The sequence below is a fragment of the Suncus etruscus genome, chromosome 19 (assembly GCF_024139225.1).
Source record: "Suncus etruscus isolate mSunEtr1 chromosome 19, mSunEtr1.pri.cur, whole genome shotgun sequence".
Classification (NCBI taxonomy): Eukaryota; Metazoa; Chordata; class Mammalia; order Eulipotyphla; family Soricidae; genus Suncus; species Suncus etruscus.
The window spans coordinates 26,419,156-26,444,788 of NC_064866.1; the positions used below are offsets into that span (position 1 = coordinate 26,419,156).

Sequence of the window (25,633 nt, forward strand, 5' to 3'; positions counted from 1 at the left end):
GATTTATACTTATTAATGAAGAGTCTTATTAAAACATTTGGAATATTCAAAAGCAAAGAAATGTGTGGGAGAAGTGTCTTTCGTTGTCTGGTGAATGTGTGTGGGAGGTACATTGATAATCCACGAACATGGATGGGTGGAGCAGTTGTCAATCCCCTACAAATGGTTGGAACTAGACTATAGATGTGAAATGAATCATTTTCGAAGTGAATGCCTTGGTGCACTTTATGTGATGACCTAGCTGTAAGATTTTTGCTAGTCTGGATAAGAGACAGAGAGCTGAATTTCCTTCTTTCCATTCCTGTGTGGGAATTTTATGCTGGATCACATAATCAACGTGTCACTTCTTTGATGCCTATTACAAATACCAGAGATAGGGAATCTTCTCTACATTATCCTCTGGTCTGATATTTGTTCTTGTAAGTCCTTTCACATCTTCGAGGTTAACCTGAAAACATTCCTCTTTCATGATTATGTGTCACCTAATGTGCCACAAGGCAACATCTTTATATGCATTTATTCTTCAGGGCATTCTCTCTATTATGTGATGGGACTTCTGTAAATCTAACAGTACAGGGTGAGCCACGATTATGAAACTACTTTCTGCAAAAAGTACCTGAGTAAATAGACTCTGGACAATATGCAATTAATCTATATGCGCTTGTACAAACTTAATGAAAGTGGATACAAATAAGATTAATAGTAAAATAAAATTCATAAAACAATGTTTTTTTTTCCTGGAAAACAAATTTCTTCTTCAAACTAAAATAATAGGCACCATCACAAATAGAAATGTGTACTTAGTTTTTTCTAATTCACCTTAAAGTAATTATTATTTTCTTCATTAAGAAACCAGATGAATCAAAAGTTAAAAATCACCTTAAGTCTGTTCGGAAGAAACAACATTCTTAAACTTTTTCTACCAAAATATTAATGTATGCTAGATAGCAGAGCATCTAGCTCTTTAAATCTATAGACAAGGATGGCTTAAAATCACGCAGAATGTCCTCCAAAAATCTTAATCATAAATTACTAGGTTCATAACTTTGAAAAAGAAAAAAAGGAGAGAGAGAGAATTGCTTTAAGAAAAATAGTGTCTTTTCCCCTTGGCTCATTTATCCCCTTAATACCACCTGGATTGGAGCTTTAATGCACTCCTAGAATAGCACCGAACAATTTGAAACAGATGTGAAAAGCTGAATGTAAAAAGGACAGATTAATGGTTATTTATGAAAAATTGGAAATTCTCCCAAGTTTCAATGCCCTAAACACTTTCAACATATGCACGAAGGTGCTGTGGAGATTACTATGCAATTTATCACACACAGGTAATGGCCAGCACAACTGTCACCCTGCCCAGTCACTCTCCTACTGTCAGAAATATTCAGGCAGGGTGAAGGAAGGAGACAAAGTAGTAATCATGAATTATGGAAATACATGTGAAATTACAAATGGCTTTACTGGCTGGATGAAGAGATAGACAGATAAATGAATGGATAAAAAGAAAAGAAAGAAGAAAGGAGAATGAACATTACTTAGAGCAAGCTCTATTTACCCTCACAGACTTGGTGAGCACAAGCAATGGGACCAAAGAATTGGGAAAGGAAAGAAGAGGGCAATGAGCCTGTCTGGAACTGGCTTTTGGTAATGAGAGAGCTATGCGAGCTTAGTTTTAGCTATTCTGTACACACTGTCACCAGTAACACAGGTTATCAGTATTGGTTTTTGGAAACATACAGTAAAATAGTATCATATAGCAGGAATGTGGCATTTGAGAAGCTCATTTTATCTCAGCTCCGCAGAATTAAAGATGTAGGCAAGTTTTAGTGTTAAAACAAAAATGAAAATGAAGTATGTCTTTAATCTGGGTGTTAGAATGATAATGGTAAAATAAAACTTTGTAAATAATAAAAACACCCATTTTCTATATTTAGAACCATATTGCTTTTCATTGTTTCTAGGCTAGATTTTTTAATTCTAAATTTTGAGTTTATAATTATCTTATTCTTGTGCTAATAACATAGAATTAACAACAAGTGTTGTATATAATCCTACCATCCTTACATTTAGGGAAAGTCATAATTAATAGACTCATATAACTTTCACCTGAATGAAGAAACAACACATTCCAGATTCAAATGTCCTAACACCTTCTTATGTACACACATTTTTTATCATACTCTTATATAACAGGTAACAGATCCTATCAACATGAACCACAAAATTTTGCCAAGTATAATTACAAATAGCTATACTAAAATATAGTTTCTATGATAAATTCTAAAATATTTAGATGTACACAGAAAAATATCACAAAGCTATGTCCTTTCATTTTTTTTTTTTTGTCAAAAAAGAATAGTTTTGGGGACTGGGGAGATAGCAAAGCAGAAGATCATTTACTTTGCATGCAGATGACCCAGGACGGACCTGGGTTCTATTCCTATCATCTCGCATGGTCCCCCGAACCTACCCGGAGCAATTTCTGAGCGCAGAGCCAGTAATAACCCCTGAGCACCACTGGGTGTAGCCCGAAAGTCAAAATAACAAAATAAGATCATTCATTTGTCCAGTAATGTAAATAGTTAACATGCTAATTTTTTGAAAGACTATGAAATTCATATTTATGGAACTTGACCTAAGTTGCTCTCTTAAGATAAGATTTTTGAATAATTATTTTATTAAAATGTCCTTATATTTGGGTCTAAAATCTTTGGAATTAAATTTGTCTTTGTTTATATGGGTTAATAATCATGCTTGGTCATCAAAATATAGAACATAACTTCAATTATAGTTGATAATTTTTTCAGCTCACACAAAATTGTTTGTGTTTACTATATCTCTAAAATGTTGGCAGACATAAGTGTCAAAAACAGAAAAAATTTAAGTTGTGAAATGTACACTAAGAAAAAAAAACACTATAAAACCAAAGCTGCATTTTTATACGTATTAAATGTGAGATGAATATAGCAGAAGGATGAGAGCTTGTATAATATTTGTGTTATTCAAAACATATATTCTGTGAGTCTTTTGGATTTCCCTGACCAAAAAAAAACCCTAATTTTCTAGTCATGGGTATTTTAAGATGCTTTCTCCAAAGTCTCTCTAAGATCATTTATGTAGGGCACTTCTGGATTACAGTAAATTTATTTGATTTGTGAGGGTGGGTATGGCTCTATATTGAGAGATCATTTGTAGCTTAGGGAACCACCTGGGTCTGGAATCAAATCAAAGTTGGCAGTGTACAAGTATCTTACCATGTTATTTTTGTTTTTAATGAAATAAATAATCTAATGCTTTTGATGAAAAAAAAAATATAAGCAAGCAAGAAAACAACATACAAGTGGGTAAACTAAATGCCAAACCTAGAAAGAAAAACAAAGTTAGAACATATTAGAAAAAAGTACTAACTAGGGAGACACCCCCAAAACCTCAAAAATATATCAAATTTAACAAACTAGAAAATACAGGGCTTTTCTTAGGGCTGGTAAATAATTAATGAATGTTTTCCTCTCTTTGATGATAATTTTTGCTAAGTAATCTCAAAGACAATGGTCTGAGTAACAGTACCATACTTATGGTATCATAAGGCATTTTTGAAACAACTGATTTTCTAGAAGCACAAAATTCATGTTATATTTAAAAGCTTATTGAGGGGTCAGAGTAATAACACAGTAGGTAGGCCAGCAGCCAACCCAGATTTGATCCCAGCATCCCATGTTCCCCAAACTTGTCAGAAATCATTTCTGAACTGAGCACAGAGCCAGGAGTAATCCCTGAGCATCTCTAAGTGTGGCCCCCAAACAAAAGCAAAAACAAACCAAAACAGTTACTGAGATCTAAATATGCATGAAGAACTATGCTAGATACTAAGTGGTTAAAGATGTATAAACAGGAAAGGGAGCAAAATACAGTGTCTAGGGAGTTTTCACTGGATTCAACTACCTGGGTTCAACTCCTTACAAGTATATATGGATCCTAAGCACTGCCAGGAGTGATCCCTTCATGAAAAGCCAAGAGTAATACTCCGCATCATTAGACATACCACCCCCAAATGGAGAAGAATAAACATGAATGCTATTTGGCTCTCATTCAGAGAATTGTTAGCTTTTGCTTTGGCTATTTTCATAGATTTCACAAAATTTTGATTTATTAAAATACTGTGAGTTGATGATTTGATATGAAAATAGAATTTTAGTACGAGCCTAAGGGTAAGTCATTTAAACTTGAAGAGTTTCACCTATAAAGTGATAGCTGTTGATTCAAATCTTTTGCTCACTGGAATACTCCCAAATTTCTACAATTGCCCAGTTATTATATGTCAAGAAACATTTGATCTATAAATTATTAATGAAGAATATTATGTGTAGTTAATTTAGTCTGGTTGAACTTACTACAAACAAGACATTTCTGGTTATTACTATTTTGATTTTAACTCAGTGTAAATTTCTTTGTTTTCCAGACTCCCAAGGATCGATATGTTTTGAATTATATTCATTCACTCCAGGAATTCAGATACTGCAAATAATTAATGTTCAATATAGTTATAACTTGATAACTTATTTTGCTACAAGTTTTAAGGGTCTGTGTATATTTATATATATTCATTTTTATTGGGACCATTGTGTATTACAAGATAATGGTAATTTGCTAAAACATACTCAATGAACAGGACCTGTAACAAAAGTCTATGGTGCACAGTAGACATTTCAGTGGTCTCTATGAACCACTGAAATTAGATCATAAAGAAGTTAAAGAGTTATTTTATACATATTAAAATTAAGGCACTATAACATACTGATAGTGAGCACTGCAGTGATAGTTTCTGGCTTCCAATTGCTTTCTGCACCTGTTTCTGTGCATAAATCATTAGAACATTATTATAGGCCTCAGTAGTGAGAGGTTGCTTGAATACCTGGTTTATGCCTGTGACCTAAAGAGGTGTCCCCAGGGCCCCCGGGAGGTTGGGTGCAGAGGTTTGGGGGGCAATCGTCACAGAACTGTCCTGTGCAGGCACAGGGCTTTGGTGTCGGTGGCTGGGAAGTCCATGGGAAGAAAACATATATATTCTGAAATTACTTGGGATTTCAAGTCAATAATCATATCAGATGCAACTTTCACTGATGGCCCTTCATGGAAGGTATTCTGCAATCAGCACATTCAGTAATCATGGTAGAATGTAGTTTATATGATAATAGTGAATAAAATATAAAGAAATATTCAGACTTTTCTGCTTACTTCTGTTACTCTGGATTGGCAAATAAATACTACATTGTCTAAACATTTTAGATGGCATGACCTTACACATGTAGATTACACATTGTAATCTACACATTGCCCTGTACCAAACATAGAAAAAACAGAGTCAAAACCATGGACCAAAAATATCCATCATGGGAGTTAACAATTAGGACCTCACATACTTTGTCAGTAGGTTTGCCAACTGCCATAAAACTGTCTGCATACTTGGAAACATTTCTGTGAACTCAGTTTATGAGCTAATTCAATCGAAGCCAGCTGGCAACCTCCCAGGGAAATTGTTTCTTGCAGGCCTTTACTAAAGTCTGTTATCTTTCAATATTATCTCTCTCAGGCCCCTCTTGTTCTATTATAATCACCCTCTGCTTTTTGTTTTCTCATTCTATAATTAGGGCCATGATTTAAATCGGAATTCTAAGGCAAACACCTTACAAAATAAAGGTCTTATGATGACTAGATGACCAGATCTCACTCATACCACATAAATTGCTACCCTCTTAACAAAACTTTATATATGCACATCTATAATTTCGATTCTTCTTTGGCCTAGTCTGACTTTGCAGATGGGATAGGCAAACGGTTGAAAGGCAAGAGGCAACATGAATTGAAAAATACCTTGAAACTATGTTCTGCATTGACAATGCTTAAAAAAGGTATCACTGCCCACTGCCAAGATTTTTTTTTTTTTTTTTTTTGGTTTTTGAGTCACACCTGGAAGTGCTCAGGGGTTCCAGGGGACCACATGGGATGTCAGGATTCAAACTACCAACCTTCTATATGTAAGGTAAACGCTTTTACTTCCATGCTATCTCTCCAGCCCTCACTGCCAAGATTTAAAGGAGAAAATAAAATGTTTAGGATTCACAAAGAAATGCTCAGGAGTTTGGAGTTCAGAATTGGGGTGTTCAGAACATCATTTTTCAGAGCATTTTTCAGAACACCAAATCAGTGCATGAGTCTTGGTGGCAGGGATCAACAAAGGAGATAATTATGTTTTACTGTTTGTAATTTTTTTAAGTTTGTTTTTGGGCCACACCCAGTGATGCTCAGGGATTACTCCTGGCTATGTGCTCAGAAATCACTCCTGGCTTGGGGGGACCATATGGGACACCAGGGGATAAAACCGAGATCCGTCCTAGGTTAATCCATGCAAGGCAGACGTCCTACCACTTGCACCGCCGTAGAGTTCTTTGTGACCTCTGACTACTTGGCACTTAAGTTTTAGAATCGGAGAAAAAAATAGACTTGAAAAGGTGCTCCTATACTTAATATTTTTGGGTGTCTGGAAGTTAAAAAAGTCTATTAATTAAGGGAAAAGGAAAAAAAAACCTTTGAAGTTTTCTGAGTACTATAGGTACACGGAGAAGTGCTGAAAAGAAAAACCTATTTAATTGGGGGTGATTATGTGTCACTGGCTTCTGAATTAGGTCTAATGTTATAGACAGAGTGCTTTTATACCAAAAAAAATCAGTATTTTCCACATCTGGGATCATAAGTTAGCAAGCCATTCCTGGTCAAAGTTTCTTTTCTGTAAACGTGTCTCTTTTCTTTCCTTAAAATATTCCTTCATATAGTCTACTCTGAGAGAAAAAGTCATGATTTTACCTTATTGTTAACAACTATTCCCTTTAGAAGTTCTCATTTGTGCTTTTATCCACTAGCAAGTAAAAGTTCAATATCTGATTAAAGACATTTCAAGAACTGGATACAGAAATTGGAGACAAGAATAGTGTTTTCTGTATACCAATCTAAACTTAAAATGGGCCTGTTACATTGGCAGGCCAGGGGGCTAAGGGTGGATGTATGGGATGGACAATGGGAACTTGGGAGGAGGGAGATCAACACTGGTGGTAGGAATGGCCCTAATTCACTGTCACTGTATGTCTAAAATCTAACTATTAAAGACTTTTTTTTTTTTTTTTTTGGTTTTTGGGCCACACCCAGTAACGCTCAGGGGTTACTCCTGGCTATGTGCTCAGAAGTTGCTCCTGGCTTGGGGGACCATATGGGACACCGGGGGATCGAACCGCTGTCCGTCCAAAGTTAGCGCAGGCAAGGCAGGCACCTTACCTTTAGCGCCACCGCCCGGCCCCACTATTAAAGACTTTTATTCACTATGACTTCAATACAAAAGGAAAAGAAGGATAGTATTTTCTGAACGAGTTTCTGTTAATGGGAATCTTCACATTAAATATAGCAGAGATTACTTAACCTTTTAAAAAATCAAAATGATAGTCATTTCCCCATTTTTATAAATAAAACATAGTTTGTATATGCAAAACCCATTATATAATCATTATATAAAATCATAACATATACTATTTCTCCCCTTTGTGTTTGTGTGTGTGTGTGTGTGTGTGTGTGGTTTTTGGGTCACACCCAGCAGTGCTCAGGGGTTACTCCTGGCTCCATGCTCAGAAATTGCTCCTGGCAGGCACGGGGTACCAAATAGGACGCTGGGATTCAAACCAATGACCTTCTGCATGAAAGGCAAATGCCTTACCTCCATGCTATCTCTCTGGACCCACTATTTCTCCTTTTAATATATATATATTTTAATCTGGATTAAAATATATATTGGTTTTTGGCCACACGGTTGATGCTCAGGGGTTACTCCTGGCTATGCATTCAGAAATCGCTCCTGACTTGAAGGACCATATGGGATGCCAGGGGATCGAACTGTGGTCTGTCCTAGGTCAGCTGCAAGGCAAACGCCCTACTGCTGCGCTATTGCTTCAACCTTCTCCTTTTCTTTTTTTTTTTGTTTTTTGTTTTGTTTTTTTTGGGCCACACCCGGCGTTGCTCAGGGGTTACTCCTGGCTGTCTGCTCAGAAATAGCTCCTGGCAGGCTCGGGGGACCATATGGGACACCGGGATTTGAACCAACCACCTTTGGTCCTGGATTGGCTGCTTGCAAGACAAACACCGCTGTGCTATCTCTCCGGGCCCCTCCTTTTCATTTTTAAAGTTTAATTATGATTCTTAATTATGAGTCATTTATATTTAAGATATTTATAGATGTATCATTTGATGATGGCAGGTTAAGAGGATTTAAGACTATTCTATTGTGGTAGAAATAGTACAGGGTTTAAGCAATGCTAGGAGTTATCTCTGAGCATAAAATCAGTAGTAAACCCTGGCCATTGCTGGGTGTTGTTCAAAAATCCTCCAAATAAATAAAAGACTAAATAGGTATACTTAGAGAAAATAAATCTAAATAAAGCAATATCAATAAATATTTAATGGTATTTAGCATAATATTATAAAGTATACTCTGAATTACTAATATGTCTAAAAATTTGTAACACATGTAAATAGCATTAGAGTTGCTCATTTTATATTTGTGTTTTAATGCCTATTTTATTCTAGGCATTAGATTTAAAGAAAAAAGGGAAAGGATGATTAGAACATGATGATAAGAATGATGAGTTATGACAGAAGTCCTTTTGGTTCACTAAAAGTTAACCAAGATTAAAGCCATAATATTAAAGAAGGAATTCATTAAGTGGAGTGGAAGGAAACGTCAAGAAAAAATATCCTCGGGCTCAAAAGACTACAACATTTAAGGTGCTTTTTCCTTACATATGACTGACCTGGACTCTATCTCCCGCACCTCACGTAGTTTCCTGACCCCTCTAGAAATGACCCCTGAGAACAGCCAGAAGCAAACTCTGAAAACTGCCAGGTGTAACCCCATCCAACCCCCTCAAAAAAAAAAAACAAAAAACAACTGTATCAATGAATCAACACTTTAAGAAAACCTGTATGAAACAAGGTGATATTTATAACATCTAGAGGGACTCCTACTTTTTTTTCTTTTTCTTTTCCTGTATCTCCAACAGAACCACATTACTTGAATCATCTTGCTCAGCCTCATAAATTGAGGGGGGAAAATGGGTGGTACCAGGTCCAGACACTCACATGAATGTTTAGTGGAAATAAAAAATGATCAAACCTGAACATCAAACTAAAAGTCAATGACAACAGAATCTATACTCAATCTACTGCAATTTCTACAAGTGGGGACCAAATACACTAGTATTCTTGGGGAATAAAGGAGGAAGATATGGGAGGCAAGCTGGGAACAGGGGAGGAGGGAGGACAACACTGGTGGTGGGAATGCCCCTGATTCATTGTCACTATTTACCTTAAATATTACTGTGAACGATTTGAAATTCACTTCAGCCACAATAAAAATAATAATAAAAAAAGAAACAAGCTGAAAGAAAGATCCTCCAATTGAACTAGGGTTCAATCCTTCTCCCAGAAAGCTTGTTGCAAGCATGTGTGGGTAAATGGGTGTGTTGATCATTGATGGAGGGAACTGGAATTGGATACTGGTGAGGGATGGATTGGTTTTGAAACACTGTATAACTGAACCCCACAATGGGAAGTTTGTTTCACATAAGACCAATGCCATTGGTATCTGAGGACTGACATGAAAATAAAGAGACAATTTAACATCTTGCTGGCCGTAAGCCAACCCCAGAGTAACCTTTGCCTATGAACTCAGTGTGAGCAAAATGTGCCTCTCTTCCCAAAATTAACTCAGCAGACTTTCTGACATTTTACATGGAGGCAAAGAATTTAAAAACAAGCAAACATTTATATATATAAAACAGAGCACAATGTTTTTCCCCCAAAAGAATTAAACTGCCTTTAAGTTTTTTAATTTTTAAATTGTTACAAATTACACATATTTAGATAAAGGTAAGATATGGTTTATAAAATATGAGAGTCTAATTTAACTCTGTAAAATGTCAAGATTGATGATAAATGTGCCCCTTTAAAAAGCACAGTTCTCTTTTACCCTCTTTATGTATCTTTCTGTGAATTAATCAAAATGTGTGTAAAAACATTTTCACTCCTTAGAATAAAGATCATGTAGATGCATGATTTGTAAGTGTGAAGTATCACAACTATTTTCTACGTTATTTAACTTTCATTGTGGAAAAATATATATTTTTGGCACACAGATTACAGTTCTCCTGCTTATAATTGCCTTTTGGTTCCAATTAGCTTACAAAATTCTCCCTGTGGAACATTTGGGTATTCATAAATGACAATGGAACAAATAAAACCCTATGATATAGGACACAAAATTCTCATTGCTCATATGCTTTATTCTAAGGAAAAAAGGCAAACAAAACAAGTAAGTTCTCTATTGGAATAGAAATCGAGGTAGGGCATGGTAGGGCATATTTGCCTATCTCTAGGGCTCTTTCTCTATGATAAGTTTAATCTTTATATTTTCTGGGGAAATAATGCTTTAAAATCGTGATGAATGGTTTCCCTTTCATCATGAAGGCTGTTCTTAGTTACTGAAGCATTATTATCATATATTGTAACAATGACTCCAAAGCAGCAGGCCTGTTTTGTATGTCAGTGCACTCACTAACAACTCTGCCTTACCACCTGCATTTGAAAAGCACACTAAATGGTCAATTTCCAATTTTATACTCATTTTACTTGAAGACAGTTTTACAGAACTTTTAAGGAAAGAGAGGAAAAAATACAACACAGAAAAAAAGAAAGGGCTGTCAAAATGAATACCTTCAATGCAAAGACTGAACAAACAACATTTTTTTCAGCTCAATCGACAAGTTATTGTTTGAAAGAATAAAAATGCAGATAGCCCACTTGATTCAATAGCATTATAAATTACTGTTGTTATAATAATAATACAGACTAGACTAATAGTTATTCAAAGAACATGTCTGAAAGAGAGTAGAGGATGTTTTGTATTCTCAGGACATAAAGCAGATAGAAAACAAGACAGTCTACAATAAAAGTTGACTTTCAATAGTAAGGAGTGAAGTGAATCACTTGAAAAAAAAACAGATAAAACATAAAATCTAGAAAGCATAATTCCTTGATAATTTCCAAATATGTCAAAGCACCTAACTAGTACAAAAGATATTGTTGAAATTTAAATGCATGTCACTATACCAGCTCAATAACTGTTCTAGATTTTTATTCACAGATTAAGTTTTAGATATATTTGGGGAAACATGATTTACAGAAATATTAATTTAAAGACTCACACTCTAAACCATTTATATCATTGATCCCAAGTTTTGGTCATTCCTCCAACTAGTGGTTTTCAGTATTCTGATGTCTGTAGACTATCACCAGACTGAAGACAGGTGGTGACAACACTCCTGTCATTAAATCCAGACACTAGTTTTCTTTCAGTTTGCTACTCCCAGTGTCAGACATATAACAGGTATGTCTTATACTAGTGTTTCAAGAGATAGATGGGTGAATCAATAAGAGCTACTATTTAATGAGTACTGTGTAATCATCATAATTATTATTTTATTAAATATGCATTTTAGAGTAACAAATATGAACCCACCCATAGCATAACTAATCAATTTAGGGTCATGCTGCTAGTTGATGGCAATAAGTCACACTCAACAAAATGAGTTACAAGTTCCTAAATTCTTTTTTTTTTTTTTTTTTTGGTTTTTGGGCCACACCCTGTGATGCTCAGGGGTTACTCCTGGCTCTGCGTTCAGAAGTTGCTCCTGGCTTCTTGGGGGACCATATGGGATGCCGGGGGATTGAACCGCAGTCCGTCCTAGGCTAGCGCAGGCAAGGCAGGCACCTTACCTCCAGCGCCACCGCCCGGCCCCAAGTTCCTAAATTCTAACACAAGAAAGAAAAGAAAAAAATACTTAAGTTGCTTCTTTGTCCTAATTATGAACAGTCTCTTAAATAAGATCAAACTAATTGGGTAAGTACCAAAAAGTAATCTTAAAAGTTTAAGAGTTATCTTTTAGAGGCAATTTAAAAAATATTCCTAATGTGGGGCCGGAGCAGTGGCAGTAGAGGTAAGGCATCTGCCTTGCTAGCTCTAGCGTAGGACGGACTGCAGTTTGATCCCCGGCGTCCCATATAGTCCCCCAAGCCAGGAGCAATTTCTGAGCTCATAGCCAGGAGTAATCCCTGAGTGTCAATGGGTGTGGCCCAAAAATATTCCTAATGTGCATAACACATTAGACCCAACCAAATATATCATAATAGGTCACTAGACTATAACATTAAATAAGTACATGACATGTTCAGGTCAGTATCCTCTATGTACCCTTATATGCACAATCTGCAAAACAAAATCTGATTTATCAACACGATCTAAAAGTATTATAAGATTGGAATAGCCTTTGAAACCAGGCTCTTCAAAACCAACTACACTGAGTATGATATGCGTGGCATGTAAAGTTCAGTTATACAATTTGCTATATATTCTTTATTTCATAGCTGTCAAATGATTGGATTCATGGTAACATTCTGCTGCTATGCTTCATACGTTAATTTGCAACAAATGGATAATAAATAGTGATCTGGAAATATTGTCATATCACCATGAGATTTGCCAGCAAGATCTAAGTCTCCTTAACTTAAATTAAGATTACCTAAGGTTTTGAACAAACTACTCATATTTGCACTCAACCCAGACCAGTGTGTCCTAATTTCTGAAGTGGGTTTCTGTGTAGACACTAATGCAAAAATCCCTCAGGATTATTTAAGCTAAATTGTAAGCTCTGTTCTGATCTATTGCACCTCATGTAACAAATTAATTAAGATACCAGTGATTCAATAACTTCATCCACACTTTCTAGTTATTTGGCTACAGATAAATTATTTGAATCAAGATGTTGTTTTTTAATGTTACAGTTGCTTTTTTTTTAAAAAAAAAAAACCTAGTATCTGTTTTCTCAAAAAATAGTGTCTCTGGTTTGAACTCAGAAGGTAATTCTAACTCAAATTGCATCCTTTTTAGATAAATCAAACAAATCTCAGATAATTTCAGTAATTACCAACATGAAGAAACCTTCTTCTAAAGAGAGAATAAATAACATTAAACCAATTATTGGAGTTAATCATTGATTTATTAATGGTATTTGAATAACAAGTACAAAGTTGATGTTTGATACATACTTGGTTGATCTAAAATAAATACGCTAATTATTTTCTACTCATCTAAACATTTTTCTCAACAAACATCAACTCATCATACTCTTCTTACATATACAGCATATATATGTAAGTATGTATATATTTATATATGTGTGTATGTTTATATGTTTAGGTTGTCATCCAATGGTTTTCATTTAACTTACAATTCAAGAAATTTATAGTTTCCAGACCACCAAAAGGAAATGACTAATATAAGTAGAATGAAGGCAACGCATGTTAGTAAAAAAGAACACTGAGGTGTGACTGGAGAGAGATATTATAGGGCTTAGTGCATTTGTCTGTGACCAACTTAGGGTTCAATTCCCAGCACCACATATGGTACCACTAGCAATGATCCCTAAGCAATGAGCCAGGAGTAAGCATTGCTGGATGTGTCCATTCCCCCATAGAGATAAAAAGAAAAAGAACACTGAGGCTTCCACTTGTAAACACATGGAGCTTGTAAATTGTCATTTTATCTTAACAGGTGAAAATATGAACTAGCTTAAAACCCAGCACTCCTACAAAATACAGACTATAGATAAGGATTCAAGACAAATTGGCCTCCAACATAGGAGAGAACTTCAAACACAAGAGAGTTCTAAAAAGACACACTAGTAGAAACATTTGAAATATCTGGTGATGGTCCCAGGATAGAAAAAAATATGAGCAGTAATTAACAATTGCTGGTGGCTCAGGGATGACAACCCAGAGTAAAAAACACCAGAGGACAATATTGAGACATAGATCTAATAGCCTATCTAAATTCCCATAGTAAACGTGAGTGGAATTTTTTTCCCTTGGATCTTAGGAATTAATAAAAAGAGGGGAAAAAGTGTGTGGGGGGAAATGCACTCCATTTTAAATAGAGCTTACACTTAGGAAAAAATGAAATATGGAGACCTAGGAATATAGAAAGAAATATAAAAACCTATGTAGTAATAATATAAAAAATTTCAGTTACAGGCCAAGTCCACAGAATCATTTATTCTCTACAGATGTAAACCAAGCTATAAAATAAAATCATGGGTACATCAGCAGCACAGCTGAAAGCTGGCAAACTTTGAAGGTGAGTGAGGGCCAAGCCCACTGTAGGGAACGGAGTGGTAGCACGGTGGTAGGGCTTTTGCTTTACATGCAGCTGACACAGGATGGATGGAGGTTTGATCCCCAGCATCCCATATGTTCCCTCAAGCCTGGATTTATTGTGAGTGCAGAGCCAGGAGTAACCCCTGAGCACCGAAAAAAAAAAACTTAAAAAATAAAAAATAAACTGTTAATCTATATTACTGAAAACCAGTAAACTACTAAATAAAATAGCATTCAAAAGAAGTCTGAATAATCAGAAATAAACATGCAAAATATATACATATCACTCATTCTGAAAACTATAGGAAAAAAATTTTCTTTTTCTGTTTTTGGGCCACACCCAGTGGTGCTCAGGGGTTACTTCTGGCTGTCTGCTAAGAAATAGCTCCTGGCAGGCATGGGGGACCATATGGGACGCCGGGATTTGAACCAACCACCTTAGGTCCTGGATTGGCTGCTTGCAAGGCAAATGCCGCTGTGCCATCTCTCCAGCCCCGTTAAACTATAGGAAAATTTGAGAAGAAAGTAAAATCTTGAAGAGTCTTAAAGGTACAAAATCAGGGATAGTCTGTGCTTTGTTTGGGTAAGGAAGATGACTGAATAGTTAGAATATAAGTCTGTTTTTCTTTCTTTGCCTTTCCAGGGATGAATATAACTAGATGATAAGGTACTTAAGAAAAAATTAGGGGGAAATAATGGAGACCAAGACCAAACAGTCGTATGAACATTGAGTAGAAATAAAAAATGATCAGACTTGAACACCAAATCCAAAGCTAACTACAACAGAATCGATACCCAATCTACAACAGGCTGGACACAGGAACCACTTATACTAGCAGTCCAGAGGCAAAGGAGGTGTGATATGAGATGCATGCTGAGAACAGGAGTGGAAGGAGGACAACATTGGTGGTGGGAATGCCCCTGATTCAATGTCACTATGTACCTGAAATACTACTATGAATGATTTGTAATCCACTTTGGTCAAAATAAAAATTATTAAAATAATTTTAAAAAATGTAGAACTTTGGAAGAATTATTGTGACCAGGTAACTGAAGTGGGACTGGAAAGATATGTTAAAGTTAGTGGCCTTCTGTGTAACAAGACGACAGACAATACAACAAATTTAATCCAACCAAAGAGCTACCATTTACATGTTTGCACAATGGATCTCTGTAATCTCTTTATTCCTAATCAAAATTCAATTGAGTTGATATTTCTGTTGTTCCTATTCCTTGATCCTTCAATGCACAATACATTTTAATCATCTTTTATTTATTATTTATTTAATCATCTTTTATTATTATTAATCATCTTTTATTATATATTAACTATATACTGATGGACGCTTAAAACTTAGAAAATGTTCTAATGCTCTGTCGGGTGTTAAAAATTATTTCTATAAAACAAGAAAGTCTCATTAACTTTGTTGAGAAATATTTCTAATATATATATATGAAAGGAAAAATTAGTAAAAACAAATCTAGATATTCTACCATTCAACTTTATCAAAGTCCTAACCTTATACCATATTTATACCACTTAAAATGGCCCTTATATACAAATTTACTGGATAAGAGAGATAAAATCACCACCACACATGGACATGCTTCCTTATTTTACCATTTCATATATTTCATGACCAATAATCAGAGCATCTATGAGACCTTCAATGATCAATATGGTGAGGCACAAATAAAATATGGCAAGACTGGGCTGCCATCAGACTAATTACACAATTCCCCTGAAGTGATCTGTTAATATACTAAAGCCATGAAAAGTAGGTCATACCCACAGGTCTTAGATTTGAAAAAAGTTCTCTGACAAAGTGTGAATTTTTAATAGTCTGATAATCAAGACTTACAACAAGAATACTATCTTTCTTTAGAACTCTAATGCTCATTCCCACTTTGGCATTGGGAAATATAGGGAAGGTTGATCTTTCTCCCAGATCAGAAAGACTTTCAAAACTGAAAACATGCAATCACAGTTTATCAACACAAGAATTTTATTCTTTATGTGGTTATAAATTACCTGTGAGATATAAAAATAGTAATTAAGATCATACCTGCCAAAATAGACTATGTGCATCTCCTCTCAGAAGCTCAACTGTGTCTCCTGCCTGAATGTATAGAGGGGGTCCTTCATGAAGAGCTGGGGGTGGTGATCCAGTGTAGTTTCTAATGGCTTGCATCTTTGGTAATCCTAAAAACAAATAGCACAACAAACAACTGTTGTATGCAATCAAAATGTACTTTAGAAAAAGAACAAATTTCATTAGCAGGAAATTTTTAATACTGCCCAGCAGAAGTAAACATCTGAATATAATGGAATGCTTTTCAACTTTCTCATTATTTCAGATGGTAATGGAATAAGACACACATTTATCCCCTGACTCCTTACATACATTTCCTTTCCCTTACCATCAATCTCTTTTCAGTTGAAAAATATTTCTCTTTCAGTTGATGCCTGCTTCATAAAAAACACATCACGTACAGCTTAATGGAAAAGAATCAATTTTTTCATCAACTCTATCCTTTCTACCTATTACTTTCCTCTTGGGTATTGGCTGATTTCATCACTAAGGAGGTTTACCCTTTCTGTGTATGCATCACATTGCCCAGTATAAGGCTCAGATCTTAAGGTTATCTTTGTAATTCTAAAGCAAAAAGGTGATGGATGTGCCACTGCAATATTTAAGACATTTATATGGAGAAATTCTTCAGGCTCAAATTTAGGCTTGCAAAACAGACCCAATAAAGGGAACATGTCTAAGCCAATTATTTCAACAATACTCAAAATGGCCCTTTTCTTTGTATTTCTTTGAATGTGCAATGAAACTCTCAGTTCAATATTTCATTTTTGAAAACAGAAGCTTCAATTGCACACAAGCCTACCTGTACCAATACTGGTCATAAATGGACAACCTTGAGTCATTATTTTTTTCATTCAGAGGTGAAATTGCTATCTTCTACAGAGTCATCACTCATAAATACATTTCTTGCACACTGACTTAAATTACTTCTTACTACACTACAAGGCTTATGTTTGTTTGGGGGCCACATCTAGCAATGTTCAGGACTTACTCTTAGCTTACTTGGAATTATTCCTTGTGGGCATAGGGTACCGTATAGAAGCTGGGGGTTGAACACATGCTGGCCATATGTAAGGCCAACATCCTACACACTGCACTATCTCTTTGGCTCCAAAGCTTATTTTAAAGATTGACCATGGTGAAGCTTCAGTTGGTGGCAATTATGCATTAAATACTGAAAAGATGAGGTGGGGCTATCATTCAGTTCTGTAGTTCAATTTACCTTAGAAAAGAACCTCAAGGGCTGGAGAGACAGTACAGAAGTTAAAGTACTGCCTTGCATGCAGTTGACCCAAGTTTAATTCCCAGCATTGCAAATAATTCTTCAGACACTGTCAGAAGTGATGCCAAGCAGAAAGTCATGAGTAAGCCTTAAACAAAGCTGGATGAAGTACAAAAACAAAAACAAAAGAATAAAAAATAAATGGAAAAAATAAAATTTGCTATGCGTGGATCTGGAGAATACAATGCTGAGTTAAATGAGTCACAGAGAGAGGAATAAAATATCACACTTATATAGAATTTCACACTCACTTGTGGGATATCAAAATAATGGTATAATAATATCCAAAGGCAAGGGTCAAAAGGACCAATCCATGGTAGGAAGCTAGTCACAAATAGTCATGGCATACAGTAAGGGTACAGAAGGTACCACTAAATAATGATAGTCATAAATGATCACTCAGTGCTAGAACTGGGTGCTGAAAGGAGCTAAAGTGATGTCCATGATGCCCTGTCAGTAAGAATATTGCAAGCTACAGTGTCTTAAAGGATGAGAGAGAGATAAAGAGAGAGAGAGAGGTAAAGAGAAAGAGAGAAAGAAGAAAAATGTCATAAAGTCAAATGGGGGTGCAAGAGGGAACTGGGAACATGATGGTAGAAAATGTGCAACAGTAAAGAGATGGGTGTTGGACATTGTATGACTGAAACTGCAATGTCATGAACAACTTTGTAACTGTATATCTCACAGTGATCCAATTAATTAATTTACTTAGAAATTAATTAGAAAAAAATTCTACATGAAAGGCCCTTGCAATTAGTTCAGTCAGATTCTTATTCTTTTCCAATACCCAATCCAAAGGGAAGAAAATCAGTAGTGGCTATGAGTGAATATGAAATTAAACATTTTTGTCAACACCTCATAAATTTAGTCCTATGGAAGTCAGACAGGCTGGAAAAGAGTGTGCCCTTTACCCTAGTTTAGTAGCTGCAACAGCTGAGACATGTTTTCAATTGCTACATCTCCCCTTTGCTTCAGTTCTTGGGCCACAGAACTCCTATAGGGATGACTTTAATCCTACATCTTTCATGCTACATTTTCCTGCCAGATGTTATGAGATGGCAACAAGACAGCAGACTCAACTGCTTCTCCCTGAAACAATATTAGATGAGTCTTCCCAGCAATGTGGTTATTTGATGAGCTCTTAACATATTGTAAATATCTAGGGTTTAGAAAGTCTTTATTTTTACTTTATGTTTCTTTTATTAATTAAAACGGGATCTCACAGGCTAGAAATGAGAATGTCCCAAATGGATTTCCAGCATGAGTAGGAACTATATGGGCTCCTGAGCATCGCAAAGTAGGCTGGTGGCTCAAATATCAAAGTCTAAAAGAGCTACAGTACAGGGTAGCATGTGAAGGGACTGCACTCTATGCCCAGCACCCAGACCCCCCAGGCATGATTGGGTATGTCCCCAAACCAAAACAAACAAGCAGAATCCCAAATTCAAAAAGAAACTAAACACAATTGATTTAGAAATTCAATATGTGAAAGAGGCGACAGTTTATGGTAGAAATGTTCAACGGAATCCTAAATCATGTGTAGAAGGGAGGGAACAAAGTTTAAGTTAGCTTTGGCTTTAATAAGTACTTTATTTAACAGACTAACTTGACATTTTTGTTTTTATATTTATTTTAAAATAAGAGATAAAGATGATAAATAAGAGTTCTGAAACTTGCACCAGAGAACATGGTCTTGCAAGCAGCTCTGGTACAGGGTTCACAAGGGGCTAGGTCCCTTCTATGCAACAATCCTAGTGGTCACAATTCACAGAATTAAAAAGAAATAGAAGGGCTGGAGCGATAGCACATTAGGAGGGCATTTGCCTTGCATGTGGCTGAAGTAGAACAAAAGTTGGTTTTATCCCAGCATCCCATATGGTCTCCCCAAGCCAGGAGCAATTTCTGACCACATAGTCAGGAGTAACCCCTGAGTATCACAAAGTGGTCCAAAAAAGAAAAAGAAAAAAAAAAAGAAGAAGAAGAAGCAGGGCCATGAAACAAGGAATGGGAAAGTAATTCTCTATTGCTAAGATAGCTGTTAGTAATTTCCAAGATATAATGATTATGGTTAAGAATTTAAAGATATCCTTAAGATTAAAAATAGTTAATCCAGGTTATGCAAGCTGAAGTATCAAACATTACTATGGAGACAGCCAAAATACATGGGCTAGTAAAATCACTTAAAATAGAAAATATACTAATATATCTTGGTCAAGAAGACCTAAATAGTGTTAGACAAGTGTGTTTGAAATAGCAAACTTCGTTTGCAGGGTCTGGCTTATACCTAATTTTTAATTTACTTCATCTTTTTATGTTAATACACTCTTTTGAATTATATGCTTCATTTAACCAATAGCTCTAATTGCATAGGGAATGCTGTGGACTTTATGCTTTAAGCAAAAATGTGGGACCTCTATTGAGAATTATGGTTGACTTCAGGTAATAGCCCAGAGATGATGGTGATTAGACTGAGATTCAGTCATCAATGATGTTCAAAATACAAAGGTTTGACTTCTATGTTTGTTTTTTGTTGTGAGGGTGTAAGACTAATTTGTAATATAATAAAATTTATTTATTTATATTTTGTTATTTATAGGATAATGTTTAACTCTTATTATTATTTGACTATAATTTTTGATTGATCAGTACTTTCAGTGTTAGGATGGTCTTTGGCCAGGGTTATAAGGATAAAAGAATAAAAGGAGTAATGCAAGGCTATGTTGACATGATGAATTCTGATACTCTTGCATTGGATACTTAAAAATTGTAGGAGTTCTACATTTCTTTTGGGATGCTTTACAGAAGACCCCTTTATATGCCTTCTTTTTACAGAGACATTGTAACATTGTTAGAAAGATGAAAAAGTCATATTAACTGATAGATTAAAATGTGATTAAAGCGATGAGAGAGGGAGTGGGTTAAACTTCATGTCAGAACTCAGCTGTCAATAAAATAGCTAATACAATCTATTGCCACAGCAGGCCTCACACCCAGAAATGAGCTCAAGAATAGAGGTGAAATTAGATTCACAGATGCTCATATTTCAAATGGCCATTTAGTGTTAGATTCAGTGTAGATTTTTCTCTTCCCTATAAAAGAGCAAGTTTTGACTTCTTTTAAAATGTTCAAGACAGACCATTTATTACACATCTTTATGGCAACTCAGTCATTTCTGAATGCAGTTTATTAACAAAGTTGGTCTGAAATTTACTTACATTTCTCAATACAACATTTTTTCATTGACTTGCTCCTTCAATCTAAAATACATAGAAGATAACTCATGTTTTAAAGCTAGACTTCCAAAATTTGTTCAAATTTAGAATACCTAGATCCTTAAAAAAAACTCTATTCATATATTTTTGAACAATTCCTCTCTGAGTATACGTAGCTTTTTATTTCCAGTTTTAGATATTTTGGTTTTGATTATCCATCTGTCACAATTTTTTAAAAAATAATCTTTATTTAAGCACCAAGTTTGTAGTTGGGTTTCAGTCATAATAAGAACACCCTCTTTCTTTGTTACTTTGTGTGTTTTGCTAGTGGTTTATCAATCTTGTTTATTTTTTCCAAGAAACAACTTTTACTTTCATGATCTTTCAGATTTGGGGGGGTTCCACTTCACTGATTTTTAGTCTAAGCTTTGTTATTTCCTTCAGCATACCTATTTTTGGTTCCTTTTGTTGATCATTTTCTAATTTTATAAGCTGTGTCAGTAAGCTATTTATGTAGGTTCTTTTTCTTCCTGATTTGTAGTTGCAAAGCTATAAATTTTCCTCTTAATACTGCTTTTGCTGTGCCCCACAAATTCTGATAATTTCTGTCTTCATTATCATTTGTTTTCAGAAACATTCTGATTTCTTCTTTGATTTCATCTGACCCACTGGATGTTCAGTAGTGAGCTGTTTAATTTCTAGGTGTTAAAGTTTTTCTTCTATGTCCCTTTGTAGTTCACTTCTAATTTCAGTGCAGTGTGATTAGAGAAGGTAGTCTGTACAATTTCCATCAAGAGATTTCAGTTTTTCTTTTAAGGCTGGTTTTGAGTGTGTAAAGCTTCTGAGCTATTGTTTATCCATAAAGCTATGTTCCAATCTGAATGTGAGTCTAGCTGGGTGCAGTATTTTAGGCAAAACATTCATTTTATTGAGTTTTGTCACTATTTCACACCACTGCATTCTGATTTTGAGCGTTTCTTGTGACAGGTCTGCTGTAAATCTTAAAAATGCTCCTTTGAATGTCATTTCTCTTTTTGATCTGCTGCTTTCAGTATTCTATTCCTATCTGTGGGATATGTTTTCAGGTAATTTTCTTTGGATCTCTTTTGGTTAGTACTCTTTGGGCATGTAGGATTTGGTTGCATGTACTATTTAACTCTGGGAGTTTCTCTGCAATGAGTTCCTTGACTGTTGATTCTTCTTGAAGAGTTTCTTCCTGGGTCTGTGGCACTCCGATGATTCTTATGTTGTTTCTGTTGAGTTTATCAAAGTCTTCTATTTTCATATATTCACATTCTAGAGTATTTTTTCCATTGCTGATCATTTGCTTTAAGGCTCTTTTCCAATCTCTTTTATTGTATGGAGCTGTTATGTGTCTCATCTTCTAGCTCACTGATTCTGTCCTCAGTTGCTTTTACTATTTTGGAAAGGCTTTTGAGTGATGTTTTCATTTTGTCTACAAAGTTTTTCAGTCCTGTTGTTTCAGTTTGGAGTTTTCTTATTTCTATCTTCATATTCTCTTGATTCTTATTGTGATTTGTTTAGCTTGATCCATGCTTTCTTTGATTTCTATGAGGATCCTTGATATTTCATCACTACACCCTTTATCTGATTAGTTAAATAGGTAGTTGGTACTTTTTGGGTCATCAGAGCTGCCCTCTTCATTCTTTATGCAAGGTGTTGGCCTGTGTTGTTTCCCCCATTGTCATGCTTGTAGTGTAGTGTTTTCTATGGGGTTGGCTAGAAGATTTGTTCAGCCCCTCTGCATCACTTGCTCCTCTGGCTCAGTTCTTTATGAGCAGAGACAGCCTACCTCTGCTGGTGTGCCCTAAGGAGATCTCTGCTGCACCCTCAGGAATTCTTCTGGGTGGGGTGGTTATGGCTGCCTTAGGGAGCAGAGCAAAGGCCTTTAAAATGTCTTCTGTTTCTCTATTCATATTTTAATTGGCTATTTGTATTTCAAATTATTCTAAAATGGAAATTAAAACAAGTGACTAAAGTAATTCAGTTTTCTTTATTGTAACTAACCAATTAGGAATAAAGAATACAGAGTTATTCTGCAGATGATTTAAAAATAGAAATTTTATAATTTGTAAATTTTTGTTTGTTTTGAGGGCTACATCTGGCAGAAGCCATTCCTGGCTCAGATCTTAGGCGCTGTTCCTGGCAGTGCCTGGAGGTACAGATAGTGCTGGGAACCAGCTTGTTGAGCTTTCTCCACAGATCCTAAAATGCATATTTTTTAACTTCACAATTTATCTCAGAAAGCTCCTTCTTTCTCCTTGGGTAAATATAGACTAGGTAATTGTTTATTTAGATATTGTTTATTTTGCTCCAGAAATGAACTACATTGGATAGTAGTTTAATGTAGTTCAATAGTTACAATGTTGCTTATCAAACCTGAAATTTTATACTTAAACTATAATTGGATATTAAATGCACAATAATCACATGTAATTTCAACATGCACAGTTACCCTTGTACGTTTATGAAACTTTATATAATCAATTATCTGCATCCAAGGGATTATCGTTACAAAAGCTATGCCAAATTTGATCTGCTAAATGGTTACTTATTTTTTTTTTATTCCCTGCAACCAATACCTTGATGTAGAACTATGTCATTACTATGTAATTTATAGACAATTTTGCCCTTTAACTATTGTTCATATAGGTAAGTATACTCGGGCTTAAATTAGACTAGGTTCCAAAGTCATCCTTAGGCATGAAAATTGACAAAATGGGGGCCGGGCGGTGGCACTGGAGGTAAGGTGCCTGCCTTGCCTGCGCTAGCCTAGGACGGACCGCGGTTCGATCCCCCGGCGTCCCATGTGGTCCCCCAAGAAGCCAGGAGCAACTTCTGAGCGCATAGCCAGGAGTAACCTCTGAGCATCACAAGGTGTGGCCCAAAAACCAAAAAAAAAAAAAAAAGAAAAGAAAATTGACAAAATGGAAGTTTTTTTTTCTGGGGTGGGAGGATATACTTGGAATGCTCAGAGATTACTCCTGGTTACTGATGGGCTCAGGGGATCATATAGAATGGAGATCAGACCCAGGTTGGCCATATGCACAGCAAGTGATTTACCTGATATACTATATCTCTGGCCCTAGAATCAGTAATATTACTGATTCACTCGAGTAGTAGCCATGGTATTTTGGTTAAATAAAACTGAATCTTACCAATTACATGAATGCAAATTTCCTAAAACAATACAGAAGGGATCTTAAAAATATTTAAAACAATGTTTTGGTTCTGATTGGTATGAAATTCTAGAAGAAAATGTCTTGCTTGGGATAAAAGCTCAGGCCAAAGCAGGGCACAGAGATTGTATAGCCTGTCATTTTTACCCCCAAATGCACCAGCAATAAAATGTGGCACCATTCCCTTTTGCATAGACATACTAATAAAGGAGGAATCTTATATATAGAAACAAGTTCTTATCTACTAGGGATAAGACCCCATAAAGTTTATAATACAGGAGGGTTTCCCACACTGAACATTAGTCATGGGACTCGACTTAAGACTCTATGTGATCAAAAAGTGACCGTCTAATCCTGAATCCCAGATCCCAACCATAGAATGGATACAGTTTCCTGTGGGGAGTTTCTCATACCACTTTGGCACCAACTTGCGCCAGGATCATATAACACTTGGACAATGAGGAAACAGCAACAACTTGATCTAAGAGCAGATTGCCCTACCTCATCACCTAATGGTAAGATGAAATCAGAAAACAATCTATCCTTTGATCTGTACAAAAGCCAAGATCACTACCTATAGAAGACTGACTTTGACAACTGTGACTGAGCAGAACTTTTCCTGGGACCAATAAGAGAAACCCCAGCTTTGGCTTTGCCTAGGATTCATACAAAAACCAAGATATCTAATTCCAGAGGTATGACTTTGACAACCGCGACTGAACAGAACTTCTGAACTTCTGGAATGTAAGGGAAGACTATATACTAGGCTTCATTTGAGGATCTGTGCAAAACTCAAGATCACCAATTATAGAAGACTGACTACAAAAACTACATTGGAGCAGAACTCCTAGAACCATAAAGACTCTATCCTAGACTTTGCCCTATGACCTGTGCAAATACCAAGCTCTCTAATGACAGAGGACTGATTTTGTAAACCCCAACTGAGCAGAATGTTTCCTGGCACCATAAAAAGACCTTGGGGTTCGATAATGAGCATGTCCTGAGCCTGTAGTTGTTTCAATGACAGTATGCTTCAAGGGTGGAAAAACTTTGTATCTGTTAGGCCAAGAGAATTTCCTTTCTAGTTTCACCAAACTTACTGTGCCTATGCAAAAGAAAAAAAAAAGACGCATAATTTTGCCACACCAGTCCTCCTTCCTTTTTTCTTTTCTGTTGTTGTTGTGTGTTTTGTTTTGTTGTTGTTTTCTTTTCCCTCTTAAATTCCCTTTTAAATTTCCATTTTAAATTTAAATTTAAATTCCCTTTTAAGTCCCTTTCTTTTCTTTTAAATTGATATTGATATTGATATTGATAGCTCCTAGATGAACTCCTCCCAGGGTTTTTTTTCCCCAATAGAACCACAGAACTTGAATCTTGTTCTGCCTCATAAATTGGGGCTGGGGGAGAATAAGTGGATGGCACCAGAACCAAACAGTTGCATGAACATTGAGTGGAAATAAAAAAAAATATCAGACCTAAATGCCAAACCCAAAACCAGTGACAACAGAATCAACATTCCCAATCTACAACAAGTTATAT

The 25,633-nt window shown here is 35.7% G+C and overlaps 1 protein-coding gene across 1 annotated transcript in view; it reads right to left on the reverse strand.

The window, feature by feature from the left end:
- VAV3 (vav guanine nucleotide exchange factor 3) overlaps positions 1-25,633 on the reverse strand; it is a 358,886-nt gene that overhangs the window by 59,594 nt on the left and 273,659 nt on the right. The window contains 1 exon segment of the mRNA XM_049765842.1: positions 16,374-16,510. Coding sequence (XP_049621799.1) covers positions 16,374-16,510 — 137 coding nt within the window.